The sequence below is a fragment of the Nymphalis io genome, chromosome 22, assembly GCF_905147045.1.
Source record: "Nymphalis io chromosome 22, ilAglIoxx1.1, whole genome shotgun sequence".
Lineage (NCBI taxonomy): Eukaryota > Metazoa > Arthropoda > Insecta > Lepidoptera > Nymphalidae > Nymphalis > Nymphalis io.
In genome coordinates, this window is record NC_065909.1 from 3,739,145 (window position 1) to 3,755,509 (window position 16,365).

The 16,365-nt window shown below is 33.7% G+C and overlaps 1 protein-coding gene and 1 long non-coding RNA gene across 6 annotated transcripts in view; both read right to left on the reverse strand.

Moving 5' to 3' along the window:
• LOC126777392 (uncharacterized) overlaps window positions 1-16,365 on the reverse strand; it is a 172,593-nt gene that overhangs the window by 81,085 nt on the left and 75,143 nt on the right. The gene's annotated exons all lie outside the window — the stretch shown is intronic.
• Window positions 429-13,413, reverse strand: LOC126777354 (mediator of RNA polymerase II transcription subunit 25-like). Of its 5 annotated transcripts, none has more exons than XM_050500380.1 (15): window positions 13,137-13,413; window positions 12,499-12,657; window positions 11,266-11,429; window positions 10,775-10,929; window positions 10,313-10,419; window positions 10,019-10,187; window positions 9,551-9,715; window positions 9,092-9,289; window positions 8,398-8,541; window positions 8,269-8,323; window positions 7,136-7,257; window positions 6,638-6,703; window positions 6,404-6,514; window positions 6,216-6,332; window positions 429-549 (listed from the first exon to the last, which is right to left on the reverse strand). In XM_050500380.1, the coding sequence occupies exons 1-15, from the start codon at window positions 13,256-13,258 to the stop codon at window positions 454-456; spliced, it is 1,950 nt and encodes a 649-aa protein (XP_050356337.1). In that variant the 5' UTR covers window positions 13,259-13,413; the 3' UTR covers window positions 429-453. The 5 variants fall into 5 exon arrangements, with proteins under 5 accessions (XP_050356337.1, XP_050356336.1, XP_050356335.1 ...); XM_050500379.1 differs by adding an exon at window positions 2,193-2,245 and having other exon boundaries at window positions 429-546; window positions 6,404-6,703; XM_050500378.1 differs by adding an exon at window positions 2,193-2,245 and having other exon boundaries at window positions 6,404-6,703.

Genomic DNA, 16,365 nt, shown 5'->3' on the forward strand with positions numbered 1-16,365 from the left:
TACAAGCATTTTTCTCCAATATTTAAACCCTGCCTGCCTTGTCTAATGACAGTTGATCAAACTATTTTTGATCTAAGCCAAAGATAAAATAATTCAAAGAATATTTAAACTGTGAAAGTGAGTATGAGTAATTTTTAATCGATTTTTATTGAAAACCATCAGCATTCATTTCATGAACGAAATATTTTTTTCGTATGCATTGATTCTAGTTTAAATTTAATTACATCAAATGCCCTTAAATATAAATTATTACTGGTGTTACCTTGTTAAGTGACAATTGAAATGCAGATTCGTGTGAAATAAACGAACTTTCCTTATATCATTGGTATGATAATGTATGTATGGGTTATCGGATAGGGTAGTATGTTGAATTTCGTATTGTCTTGAACTTGAATGGGGGTAATATATTGGTAGGGTTTTATTAAAAGTGTATTTGAAAACAATTTATTTATTTCATATAAAATCGTTATAATTGGACATTTCATCATACTGTTGCGTTTGGGAGTTCGGCCGAACGGCCCCGCTACCCGGCCGGTACTGCTGCGGCTGCTGGACAGATTTACACCATCATTTATTACATAAATTACAAATAAAATAGCATTTTCATTTTCGGTGAAGGAAAACATCGTGAGGAAACCTGCATGTGTCGAATTACACTTAAATTCTATCACATGTGTATTCAAACAACCCGCATTGGAGCAGCGTGGTGGAATAAGCTCCAAACCTCCTCAAAAAGGGACAGGAGGCCTTAGCCCAGCAGTGGGACATTCACAGGCTGTTGCTGAGACTACTGATGTAAATAATGTTAATACAATATAACTGATTCGCCCAAAATATGCAAATGATATTATGTGTGATAATCAGTAATTTTATCGGTACACACATACCCTGGTCAGTCCCGCTTCAGCAATTCAAACATTCGTGTGCACATAAAACAGCGGCATATAGCTTAGTGTGATAGTGTCCTTATTGGCTATAACGGTCCCAACACGACACGTTTGTAAAAGAACTATCTATAATGCGATATTAAATGCCAAAGTAATTGTCTATTTGTTGCGCCTTCACGGCTATAATAATAATAATTTATTTATTCAAGTAACAAGACTCATATACAAAATTACAAAAAATAAAATAAACACTACTATCTACTACTCATATAATTTACTGGTCCAGCCGAAACTTTACAACAGCGGTTTATAAATATACAGTTTAGTCTGTTAGCTACCATGATTAGAATTTTGTTTGAGCTGGCCCGGACCCTGTGAATCAAGGATGCACACTTTTTTCGCATTAATGCGTAAAAACAGTCTATAATCGCTTCAGCGAACATCCCTGAAACACTACAGATACCACTATATACCACTGAATTTATTTTGATGAAATTTGATATGAAGCAAGCTTGAACACCAAAGAAAAACATACTTTTTGATGTAATACCTAACCCCCTTTCCCTAACACGCTGGCGATAACTAGTTCAAATGTATTTGCTCCATTTTCATAAATATAAGGCAAATATTTGTAACAACCGTAAAAATATCAACAAATATGCTGAGTTATTTCATGATTAAATCCATGTATAGATGTAATATTTGAAAATACAATAAATATCACGAACACGAAAGCACTAAACAAAATGAACGCTTTCATGTATATTACAGACAAATGTTTCATGTAACAGACACGTTTGCTTGCAGCAGGTCTGACCCTGGCCTATACCACGGGAATATGGAATGTTAATATATTTATTTCTGTTGATTAGACTCATGCTAAGCTATATTATAGCGTCTAGAGGATGTCACTGGTATGCAAGTAATGATTAAAAGTTACTATGAATTATTGCAAAATAAATTTAAATTCTAATCGATGAAATTTTATTTACAAGTTAATTTATTCGTGAACAATTGAAGAGCAAAATTTTTATAAAATCCTTTTTACTGTTACGTTTATTTTTTTTGATCGCACAAAATGTTTTTTTTTTCCAGATTTTGCTCGTCAATAGATCACTGCAAATATTAAGGTTAGACATTCTCGGAATATAGAATAGAAATGATTTGTCTTTAAAAAAAAACATTTGATAAATGAAAAAATTATTATTATTTTTTTTAAAAAAAGTACGGAAATATGTAAATTAAATATAGCGTCTATTTTCTGAGAAAGTCGATGAAATAATTGTTAGTGGAAGGAAGCTTTACTTAGCGGGTGCGGCTCACATGTGCGGACGAGCGCCACGCGCCGCCTGCTGTTGCTAGAACACACACTCTGCGTCACACTCGGAGCGTCACGTGACACGTATCGCATATACGCACACGAGTTCAACATATCGAGGTCGAAGTGTCGCGTGACGCCTCCAATGACACGTCGCCTCGATGTGTTACGTGTGTGTGCGTAGATCGTTATAACACATTACGCACACCGTGATCATTGCTGAGAAGTGTTGCCCTCAACTCTCTGAGCGTACTCACTTTGATTGGATACGCGTCCAGTGTTGAATAGCGTTTGACGTGAACGTGATTTTTAGCAAAAAGGTTTTAATAATAAAAATAATAAATAATACGAGTGTACAATGTAATCTCTATGTTGCGTGTCAAAAACGTTGCACAAAATTTAACACAGTTTATAATATTTACAGTATATAATATTTCAGTTTATAATAATTTGTCACAGTTTATATTCAAATTATTTACAATCAAACTCAATATCGGTTTTAAAAAATAACAAAATAAAGTTAAAACGGCGTTATTATATTCGTAAGCAAACGATATTTTCAAAAAAAAAGTTTTTTAACAAAGAAAATTTGGACGGAAAAAGAGTTCGGAAATTATTATCATTAATTAAATTGAATCATTTGAACAAAGAAGAAAGCATTAGTATACAAAGCATTTGTGCGAAATATGCTGACGTATTTTTCTTGCCAGGAGACAAGTTAGGTACGTGTAATCTTTACGAACAAAATATACAACTAAAAGCTAATACGAATCCGGTCTATACTAAACAATATAGATTACCGTTTTCTCAACGTGATGAAATAGAAAAACAAGTTCAAAAAATGTTGGCCAATGATATTATCGAACCCGCTAACAGCGAATGGTCTAGCCCAGTACTATTAGTACCTAAAAAATCAGAAGATAATAATAAAAGCTGGCGTTTAGTGATAGATTTTCGGAAATTAAATGATTGTATAATGCATGACAAATTTCCCCTTCCGAATATAAGTGATATATTAGACTCACTTTCAGGAGCTATTTATTTTTCTCAATTAGATTTAACACAAGCTTATTATCAAACGAAGCTAAATGCTGACAGTAGGAAATATACCGCATTCACAACACCGTCTGGCCAGTATCAAATGACCCGTATGCCTATGGGTTTGAAAACCAGATCCAGAAAAAATTAAGGCGTTAATTAATTATCCGGTTCCTAAAAACGTAGACGAGCTCAAACGATTTGTAGCCTTTGCGAACTATTATCGAAAGTTTATTCCGAATTTCGCCCAAATCTGTATTCCATTAAATGATTTATGTCGTAAAAATGTAATATTTAATTGGGATAAAAACTGTCAAAAATCATTTAGTACTTTAAAAGAAATGTTAATGAGCCCTCCAATATTACAATATCCTATTTTCGATTATAATAACACATTTATACTACAGACAGACGCCTCAGGGTATGCAATAGGTTCGATTTTATGTAATGCTGATCGTAGACCAATAGCTTACGCCAGTCGTAGTTTAAATAAAGCTGAACGTAGGTATCCAACGATTGAGAAAGAGCTTTTAGCGATTGTTTGGTCTGTTAAATATTTTAGACCGTATCTCTATGGACGAAAGTTCATTATAGAAACGGATCATAGACCCTTAATATTTTTATACAATATGACAGATCCTTCCAGTAGATTGTTAAAATTTCGGCTAATACTTGAAGAGTATGATTTTAAGGTTACTTATGTGAAAGGGTGTGATAATGTAGCTGCAGATGCATTGTCACGCATAGAAATTAGTAGTGAAGAATTAAAGGCGATGAATGATCATATTTTGTCAGTACTTACAAGGGCACAAAAGAAGAAGCTTGATGAAAAACCTTGTAATTCTACTTCGGTTTCTAATATTTCTACTGACGATTGGACTGATCACCCAAGAGTTGTAGAGATGTTAAAACTACCGAAGTATTACACGGAGTTGGTATTTGTGAATGAAGAAGAATGGAGAAAGTTTAAAAAATGCGTATCATTAGAGCGTGGTGATTATGCATACTCGTCGTCAAATCGTACAATTTTTGTGAAACTGTTTACCCAATCCCAGTGTACACGAGCTGTCTCTGTGAGGGAAATGGAATCATTTTGTATCGATTTAAAAATAAATACGTTATATGTAATAAAAGATGAGAATAATTTTCAAATAATTAAAGAGCTAGCTCAGGTTATTAATAAAATGCGTAAGTGGTCCGGACCCCGTTTATACGTAATTAAAGGAGTTACAAAAATTATAGACGACGATACGAAAAGAGTTATATTAAACGATTATCATATCCTGCCCACTAGCGGACACGCAGGAATAAGACGTATGTTAAATAACATTCGTAAAAAATATTTATGGCCAGGATTAGAGCATGATGTTAAGCTTTTTGTAAAAAAATGTAGTAAATGTCAACGTTATAAATATTTAAATACCATAAAAGAACCTATGACCATAACGGACTGTGGAAATTCAGCTTTTGATAAGATTTATTTAGATTTGGTAGGTCCATTGACAAGAGATAATAATTATAATTACATTTTAACGCTCCAATGCGACCTCACCAAATATGTCGAGGCATATCCGATAGCAGGTAAGGATGCGCGCACAGTAGCTACAACTCTAGTAAATAATTTTATACTTAGATATGGCATCCCTCGGCAGATCGTGACCGATAGAGGAACTGAATTTATAAATTCTACAATGGAAGAGGTTTGTAAAATTTTAAATATAAGTCAATTACAGTCTACAGCCTTCCACCATCAGACCTTAGGATCACTTGAAAATAGTCATAAACATTTAACATTTTATTTAAGAATGCAAGTTAACAGTCATAGTCAGGAATGGAGTTCATGGATTCCTTACTGGTGTTTTTCGTATAACACTTCTGTACACTCGAGTACAAAATTTACTCCATACGAATTAGTGTTTGGCAAACAATGTAACTTACCAAGTAATCTTAGGTCGACAATAGATCCAATTTACAATTTTGATGATTATGCAATAGAACTAAAATACCGGTTACAAAAGTCACAAAATGATGCTAAAACAAACCTCATAAATTGTAAAACTTTAAGAAAAATAAAATATGATAGAAGTATAAACCCAGTGGAGTATAAACAAGGAGACTTAGTATTGGTTAAAAATGAAAATATTAGCAAACTTGATCCATTATATTTAGGTCCATATACAGTTGTTAAAGATTTATCACCGAATGTTGTAATTTTAGTCAATGGTAAAGAAAAAACTGTTCATAAAAATAGGACAAGACTTTATGTTGAATGATCATTAAACATATTGTTTATTAAGACTTGTGATTATGACTGTACCTATTATGATATTTGATATTAAATTTCAGCACTGCATTATTATACCTTTGTTTACATATTTGTTTTATTTTGTTTAATTATTATTATATTCAATTTTATTTTACTTTTTCATATTGTATTTTGATAAAAAAAAATGTTAATGTATCCAACATTTTTTTTTTTTTGTTTGGTAGGGCATGTAGTGTAGTATATAAGCAGCTGACACATGGTATTGAGAGCAGTAATAAATTTATCTTCAAACCTTAAACATCTACTTTATTTACCTAGTCCCGTCCTTACAGGACAGTGTGTGTCGGTGGCCTAATATCGTAACCTTGAACGCGTCCGAAGCGAGCGATTCATTTCTACTCGTATTATTTATCATTCTTATGGCTAACTGGAGTTGCTTGCACCTAGATCTAGGACTATATGTTAGACAGAGTACGATTATACAGTATGTCCAAGCGTACCAGAATATTTACAGGAATTAAAGTGAATGTGAATTTTTTCTAATAGTTAAATCTTGCAAAAAATTAAAAAAGGGTTATGTGATTTAGCAAGCAAATAACAAGCTTTTTATATTATTGTGCGCGTGAAATAATATTATATTTTGAAAACGTTTTACAGATAAGCAAGTCTGTAATGAAATTCTATGCACATCGAGTTCCCGCCATACCTGCTGCAGCAGGTGTCGCAGGCCCGGGTTGGCCGGCAGCAGCGGGCGCACGAGGCGCGCGCCGGCGCCGCGCAGCTGCTGGAGCTGCGCCTGCAGCTGCGCCTTGCGCTGCTGCTCCTGCGACACACACACACACGCACTCGTCAGAGCCCGCGGACACGCCCGCACGCGCGCGCACCGCTACCGACCTCGAGCTGCTTGTAGTGTTGCTCCTGTTGCTGCGCGGCGTGCAGGTGGGACATTATGTCCATCTGGGACTTGAACTGCGCCTCCTGCTGATGAGCCGCCTCCAGGGTCTGCTGCAAGTGTTGGATCTTCTCAAGATTTTGTTGGCGGGCGGCCTCCAGGCCATCCAGAGGTGCACCACGCGGGCCTTTTCCCCCTGCTTGGCCCACTTGGCCGACCTGGCCGACTTGACTTACTTGACTTATCTGTCCTTGGTTGACTTGGCCAACTGATGTACCCATGTTGCTGCTTATCATCATACCCTAAATGAAAACGGCTGTATTATAAGTAAGGCAATTATACTATTACATTAAAAATATTTTTTAGTAAATTAAATATAATTTTGGACCTTCAGATAATTTTAACAAAAAATATATTAATTAAACCAATTCCTTAAGGTTAGTATTAAATGATGCTCGAAGAACATACTTAAAACGACAGAATCACTTGTTTCACTTTGCAGTTTCATTCGACATAACCTGTCTTATCTTACCACCCACTCAAATTTTTGATCGCTAATCATTCCGGGTCAGGTTTGAACATAACATCTAAGTTCCTATGATAACATGGGTCTTTGGTAAAAGAAATTATATTTAAAAAAAAAAAAACAATATATAAGAGCGCTAGTGACCACTTATTCGGTGGTCCATTCGCTCCCCTATATTCCAGTGAACAATAAAAAAATTGAAACTTACCTGCTGATGCTGCTGTGTTTGTTGGTTTGACATCGAGGGCATAGCTGACATCGAGCCTGCCATCCCCCCACCACTAATACCCATCCCCGATTGCATATTTCCTGCACCTATATTTTGCCCACCTGAGAATAAAGCAGTTATATATAGCATATATAATATATATATATATATGCTATGTAAATATGTTAAGGATAATTTTAATTATATATTTCTTTGTATATATAATTCTCTATTATGGTTAAAGGGCTTCTATAAAGACCAAAGAGTGCTGAAGAATATCTTTTTTAATTTTAAATTCAAAAGTTTCAATAACAACTGCGTCGACATTCATAAAGCAATTTTTTTTTACAAACGCCACAGATTATTCATATAATCGACAAATGTCATGCGAATGTCAACTTCTTTAGGAGCGTTGCGTTGGTTTGTCGTAAGGGATGACTCGTGGCTTCGCGTCACCGACATGATAATGTCAATATAATGAAATCGTTGAAAGTATAAATAATTTAAGTATTGAGAAAATTAATGAGGATAATAATGATTGAAATTTATGTAAATACAAACAGTACATACAATTATATTAGTGTATTTTAACTATTAATATATATATTTAAATTAAGCTGTATTCATATTTTGTACTGAGTTTGCATACCGACATATTGTGTACATTTTGATTAATAAAGGGCTATTGAATAAAAAAGGGATAGAATTATAACTTGGAGTGCCAATAGCTGTCGTAATTGAATAAATACATTTAAGTTTCAAGTTTTCACTTCTATCACATTTTTATGTTTACCTTTACTCCTTCTGTCATTGGAGTATATTTTGAAATATAGAATGATTATCTAATGTTGATAACATTTCAACAGACACAAACCTGAACACAACAGTACTAAGTAATGCTATTTAGCGGTAGTATATCTGACTTGGTGGTACCTACCCAGACGGGCTTGCACAAAGCCCTCCCACCAATTAAAATCAACTATCTAACCGCGTTGTACTCATTATTATTAATGAATTATTATTTTCTTTATTGTACACCACAAAGAGAAGAAAAAATACAAAACATGGATACAGCCTAAATAAAAGTAGCATACAATATTGGCGACTTATTATTGATGAATAAGATATATTACCGGCCATAGCAGCAGTAGTCGGCATCTGTTTGTTCATCTTCTGCTGCTGGATGACCTGCAGGGACATAGCTGGTCAATAATGTGTGATCAATTTGTTTGTTTGAATATTAAAGCGCTGATATAAATTACCTTCCGCAGTCGGTCGACGAAGGTGGCCTGGTTGTTGGGTATGAAGCCGAGGTAGGCCTTCTTGTCCGGCGTGTACAGCAGGATCAGCACCTTGATGTCACACTGAGGGGGTGACGTGGTCGGGGAGAAATGTACACATCCAGCCTAAAACAATGGATTATTTAAATATATCAAATAAAAAAAATTATTAAGTCATACCAACTGTGTATGGACAAGCACTATCATTGATCTGTGTAACGAGTAGGTAAAAATATTGGTATATGTTATGAATAGTAAATAACAAAATAGTATTATATAAATACAATTGTTTGTTAAGTAACTAAGCAAGTCTTACTTATTTATAGACGATGCATGAAAATATTACCAATATTGGGAAATTATTCGACTGTTTCATTACAACATTCGCAAATTATTATCATATTTCTCACGAATACAGTTCCATGGAATTTTTGAAAATATAATCAATACCAATAATTTTACATAACCAATAAACCGATATATTTATACATTGAAAAAAAAACTTAATCTTGAATATATAAATGAACCCCAGATCAAAATACCAAGAAGTGGTGAGCATCGCTTAACATTTAAACACAATCACAAAACTCTTAATAATTTTCATGAGCTGGTCTTTAAATGCCCAAAAATGTAATTCAACAAGTACACAGGTGTGATAAAAGTTTTATGTACTCACGAATCCATTAACCATGATCTTGGTAAGGGCCTCCAGCGCCTCGTTCTGCTGCAAGTGGAACAGCACCGACTTGCTGTCTTTTAGGTACTGACCGCCGATGTTGCTAATCAGTTGTTTGTGCATCAGCTGCATTACTAATTTATTGGGCCAGGTGTCCACTTTAAGCTCGGGTTCTGCATCTTTGGAATTTGCGGAAACCTGCAGCAAAACCAATCAAAAAAAAATTAAGCGTCAATAACGCAATGGTTCATGTCTTGACCTAGTAATATCGTTCCCATTCCGAGATCGAGTTTTCCACTTATTTGGAGGGTTAAATAGGAATATTAGTAATTCTTTAAAACAGACTTAGCTATTAATCTTTAAAAAAAAGTTTAATAAAATATATGACAAGACAATATAATATAAGAGAACGAGTAAGAGAGCAAGCAATAACTGATAACGTTACGGTTTCTGACTCACTTGACACGGCAGATGTCTGGTGACCTTCTGGTCCCCGGGCGTCTTCCCCTTCTCCATCCACTCGAGCACTCCGCTCCAGATGTAGGTGCGCTGCGCGGGCGACGCCGCGAACGCGCCCGCCGACGACGGGCCCGCTTGGATACCTTGCAACCGCTGCATGTTGGTCTGGGAAAGGTGCTCAGGTAAACACAGGCACGAGGGACTAAAATCCCAGGTTGATGTAAGGGATGGTTATTAATTCTTACAACATATTAGTAATGCATATCTTAAACAACAATTTATATAAAAAATCATAATTTATTAAATATTCAAAACATTAAGGAATGCTAATATATAATAAATATAATACAGTAAAATATTTTAAGCAAATATTGTAAAATAATACAATGGATTTAATCTAATGACTGGATGATAACCACCCAGAAAAACCTGAAAACCAATAAAATATGAGTGCAAATAGTCACTTACCTGTGTAGGAGGTGGATAGGATGGTTGGGATAGCTGTGTCAGTAATGCAGAATTAGCGTAGGGGGCCTGGCGAGGAGGAGTCAGCCAATTATTTCTCACTGGACCAATTGTACCACGTTGAAACTGTGCTGGTGGGGCTCTTTGTTGTGGTACTGGTGGACGATTTTGGCTGTAATCAAGTTTAAAATACAATTTAGCAAAGATAAAAACAGTATATTTAAAATTAGTAGGGAATCCATTTGTTTCGATCAATTAGGTGTTGAGTACTTTGTGATCTTTACAAAATTTTCGTACCCATACATTTCAGGCTGTTGTACTTCAGCCACTGGTGGTGGTGGCGCCGGACTTGGTGGCCGTTCTTTGAGACTGTAACCATGTAGTAACACGAGATGCCGAGGGTCCTGAAACAAAAAATAAAACCATTATTTATTATTTTTATAAATATTATTATTACTGATGGTAGGGAATTGTGGAAACTGATCACGGTACCAATACCGACAAACCACAATACTTTGATTTGCTTTTTTGCCGTTTTAATGGTTAGTGAGCCAGTATAACTATAGACACAGGAAATGATCTTATATAATGTGGTTGGCTGTGCATGAACATTGTAGGAAATGGTATATTCCATGGTATGGAAAAGTTAATATTTCTTAAGGTGCCAATTTCTATGTGTGGCGTTGACCAGTTACAATCGGTTGACATTATTGCTCATAAAACGAGAAGTTAAATTGCTTTTAATGTATCTAAAATAACCTTAGCATAATTCCTCTGTTGAGCAGTATGCAGTTCTCCACCAGCATGCTCATAAAGCGCCAGTAAAGCAGGCAACTTTTTGGCCGCTGCTACAGACAAATGAGCTCCACGCTCGCCGATAAGTTTTGCTGCTTGTTCGACTGTTGCTGGAGCTCCTGTAATAACAACATTGACATCATGACATTTTAAAGTCAGTGTAAGTTGTGATGTTCTAGATTTTAAATTGTTGTCCAATTACTTTACAGTGAACACAAAGACTTGTATATACTTAAATATTATCTGCTATACAACCAATAGAAAAAAATACTGCCTTACTATTTTACTTGCTGGATAGTAACAGCTGCAAATTTCGAGATCTTGGGATTGAACCCCAGTTTGGGCAAAAACTTTTAGTGGGTTTTCAGTCAGGGAGACATCATCAATTGCCTTTAATAATTATGAATACAGGCTGTAGTTATTTACATACATTTAATTAATGAAATACGACTCACCAGGTGGGACTAATCCTCCTGTATATGCTGAATAAGGTGGTGAGCAGCATAATAGTATCACATGTAGAGGGATATCTGATCGGCCAAGGTCTTCTAAGCAAGCTAAGGCTGCTGTTAGTCCCTCTGTGACACATGCTCTACTCTCTGCATGTCCTCCTATAAACCTAAATCGAAATATAAAACATTTTCAGACTAAAACTATGATAATTTAAATAATCATTTTACAAGATTATGTAACATAAAGTAACCTATGAAGTAAGACACTGTTTAGAAAATATATAAGACCAGGGAAAATTCACTCTCTACTAGTCAGGGGAGTGAAAACAAATTACAAGATAAATTACAAGATTAAAGTACAAGATTCCTATTCAAAAATACATAATTAAAAGACCGGATACCTGAATTCATAAGGAGCCCATAGAGATATGTGGGCACAATGTGCTATTGAACTAAAAAATGCCACGATCCAATGCAATATGGTAAATTATAATGTTTTTAAAGATCTAGCGATGATGGGCTGTTTGAATGGTATAACGGGCAGTAGAAGGGATGGACAACCCCAAGAGCCTTACTAGAGATACATAACAAATCAAGACACGGAGAAGCACTTACCTTTATTACCTTATGAAAATAACTTAAAATCAAGATGAGATTTTTTTAAATAACATACATCAATTATAACTATTATTTTACAAATATGCTACACCTATTATTATTTGGAATCAATTTAAAAATTGTTGTTGTAACTAATAATGTTATCCACAATAAAAAAATTCTTAAAGAATAAACATATTTATACATTCCGTAACAGCCTGTGAATGTCCCACTGCTGGGCTAAAGGCCTCCTGTCCTCTTTTTGAGGAGAAGGTTTGGAGCTTATTACACCACTCTGCTCCAATGCGGGTTGGTGGAACACACATGTGGCAGAATTTCAGTGAAATTAAACACATGCAGGTTTTCTCACGATGTTTTCCTTCACCGTAAAGCACGAGATGAATTTAATCACATGAAAATTCAGTGGTGCTTGCCCGGGTTTGAACCCACGATCATCGGTTAAGATTCACACGTTCTTACCACTGGGCCATCTCAGCTCATATTTATACAATATTAGAATATAACATTAAAAGTACACAAGGTTGTAATGTAATATTTACTTAATTTAATTATAATACACAGTGATAATTTCTTGATTAAAAATTATTCTCATTGTTTATATAATAAATAGATACTTACTGTAACTTGTCAATAGTATCAACAACATTCTGTGGACATGTAAAGGGGCCATATGTAGAGACTGGAAGATCAGGATGACAGTCTGCTGCCTGGTATGTGACTATGCCATACACAGAACCACTACCCACGCCTTCCTCTATTGCACCGCCATGGAAGTACCTAATCAAATTTTTAACTTCTTTTTATTAACAAATTTGCACAACGATTATTTTGCATCATAGTGATATCATTCAAAAACTGTCACATATATGTCTACTGATAGGTGAAGATATTTTGTACAAATTTTGATAGAATCAACGTACAATTGACTGTTAAAAACTCCAAGTAGGTATTTTTCACTTATAAATGATTTTCTTTTATTTTAAAATGAGAATGATGTTCAGTAATCTACAAACACTAAAGTCCATCAAGTTAATTAAAATAAATTATAATTATAATACAATATCTTAGGTTAATATGATCCCTCCTTATGTGTATTCATGCAAACCAGGTTACAATATAAATTAAGCATTTTATATAAAAAGTATTAAATAGAGAAGAATTATTATATTATTTATGAAGTCGATTTTAAGTATATATCATCAAAAATTCACACATTATAATGATGAAGCTATAACTTATTTTACTCGATTACTTACTCTAGAGTTGGTATGATATAATTCGTTTTCAATTCACTTATATACGCGCCGTTAGCCGAAGTTGCTTCAACAACAAAAATTACTTCTGCCTGTATTGGAGAGTCTGGCGCGTTGACAACCATTTCTGTGATTACTCTAATATATTAAAAACTATTTAACCATTTTCATTTATTACTTAATATATTAAATTTTAAATTAGTAACATTATTAACAAGAATAAACGATTCAGACTTTTGGGTTTTGAGTTTTTGACTTTTTAATTTTGACGGCTAAAGGCTTCTAAATCAAAACAATGACATTGACACAAATATGTAGGTACCTAATAAAATTATAAGTGCAAAATATATCCTTCGTCAAAAAATGTTTTGAATTTTGAACGAGATTTATAACAAATCTTGTACTAAAAAATATTTATATAATACTTCGGACCTAATATTTACTTACTTTATAGATCATTTATAGATCATTTATTTACTTTATAGATCATTTGTGATAAATTAATTAAAAATTCAAAAATCCTTCAATATTAATATATTTTTATATAGTTAGTTATCCATCATAAAATTCCAGAGCACTTAACAGTACGGATTCAATATCAATACTATATTATACTAATATTATAAATACGGAAAGAACTATGTCTGTCTGTCTGTTAAGTTTTAAATCGTCGTCGTCGAAGTCGTGGGCAAAACTAGTATTGTATAAGCTTATTTATACCCGTATTGGAAATAATTCTACTTTATTAAATTATGTTGCATGAAAGTTATTAAAAATAAAATGATAAAAAATGTGTAATAAAACATTTTTCATTTACTACTCAAATAATCCTAAAAGATATAATATGTAAATAATGACTTAAGTATCCACTGTCTTAATGGAAGTCTAAAAATACTAAAAATTTTAAACGAAGGATTGCATTGCTTATCACACAATTTTGATTATCAGAATTGCCAAGAAGGTTCTTATAGAATAAAGTTAGAACTTCGATATTACAGAGTGTATAGCCACAACGTTTTATACGTTGTATACAGAATCGTAGCTAGGCTAGCAAGGCAGCCGTCCAAATATTATACAATCACCACGTTTTACAACCGGCTGCCACAAGGGGCGCAACCTTCAGGGGGGGGGGGGCTATAGGCTGCTGAAACACAAGCTCACACAAATAAAAGATGGTAACATAAATAAAAAAAACTTAGAAAATTACAAAAAGCTCTGCTATTTGTACCAAACTCTAAATAATAGATTTGTCACAGTTCACACTTGGACAATGGGTACACAAAATACAAACCTTGCTAGAGTCGCTTATGACCACGGATACCACGATTATAACTATAAAGTTTATATACATAATAGTTTTTTTCTATATAGCATATGGGCCACCTGATGGCAATTGGTCATCAACGCCCATAGAGGTATTGTAAGAAATGTTAATCATTGCTTACAAGCTTGAGAACTAAGATGTCATGTACCTTGTGCCTGTAATTACACTGGCTCAATCACCCTTCAAACCGGTACACGACAATACCAAGTTTAGCTGTACTTGGTATTGTCGTGTCAGATGAATGGGTGGTACTACTACCTAGACGAGCTTGCACAAAGCCCTACCACCAATTAGTTCTGATAATAGTATGATTTCAATAATATATTTTTTTAAATGTAAGTCTTATAACTCTTATAGCAACGTCCAGGAACAAGGTTTTACGAGTTAGCATTATGAGGTTTATTTATTCTTCTTTCTTCGTGCTATTAATAAATAAAAAAAAATGTCTACCATAGCTAACTATTAGTTTTTTTTAAATTGTTAGGCTAAGTATTCGTCTCTCTGAGCTTAATAAATTACGAGCTGGGCAAATACTTACTAAATAGATGTTAATTCTTCTTTAACAAATAGATATAACTTAAAAATCAATAATTACTTATAAAAAAATACTATCACTACAATGCCAAAACAAATGTATTGTACGAACACATATTCAACAGGCGTATAAATAACAGTTTTGTTGTTTTTAAGCTATTTTTTATTTATTTTGTACCTAACAAACATGAACAAAACAAGGTTTTTGTTGCGCATTGATAAAATCAATAAAAATATTAGCCACTTCAATGATAGGCATTGCATTATTTTGGTCTACATTTTACCAAAAAAAAATAGTTATAATTAGAAAATGAGATTAGTTACTATTTTTCTGCTTATTTTAAAAAGAAAATCCTCGCAGAATTTTTAAGTCGAATTATTTGTAAACAACATTGGCATAGGCGGGAAAAACAAATAAAAAATAGCTACGCAGAAATGTTTGAATTCGTCACGCTATTATCAAAACAGCAGCACGTGAAACGAATGTTTTCGCAAATTTTTACGCATTTTATTGCGTAGTTTATTAATACATATAGTCGAAATAAACATTACACAACAATATTACGTCGAAAGTGTAGGAGTTGGGAGCAATTCAAGGTCATACGTAATGGCGGGAAATGGTAATACAAACAAGAGTAATGAACTCTCCCATAAACAATACAAATATTATTATTAAGATTATAATACTTAATGATATTTCTTTGTTTCTAAATATCTATAGTAGACGAGCAGTCTGTACCTACGTGATTTCCAAATCAAATCGATTTCGTTTGTTGTAATTTACTAAATGAATTGAAAAAGCGACCTACATCTCCTTTTTGTAGTAATTCAATCAATTCACATAAGGTGAAAAACAAGCAATGGATGGAATATTATTTAAGACTATCTGTATGTTGTCAATAACACTATTGTGTGAAAGAGACACAAAGCATAAAATTCACAAGTGTGAAAAAGATAAAACATAATCTGACAGTATGAATGAGAAAGAGAATGTTATAACGTACGTGTTAAAATGAGACCTCTATAAAACAGTTTCAACAACATCAAATTTTCCCTTTGTGATTGGACGCATGCGTCATAAAGCTATGCCAGAGCCGTATTTACGAATAACTAAATTAAGTAATATTTTGATTTAATATAATATATTTTGGTTTGTTTTTTAGTTTGACTGAAGCCAAAACAGCCAGTTCTGAAAAGTGATGCGGTAAAAGATTAATCTTTAATTGTGGAAAGTAAAGGAAGTTAACGACCCTTTCTGATTTTTTTTGAAATATAAAATTATATACCTCGTCTTTAGTTTTTCTTTTTCGCATAAGTTGATTATATATGTACTTCGACATTTTTGGTAAGAATATTACGTTATCATCAATTTTT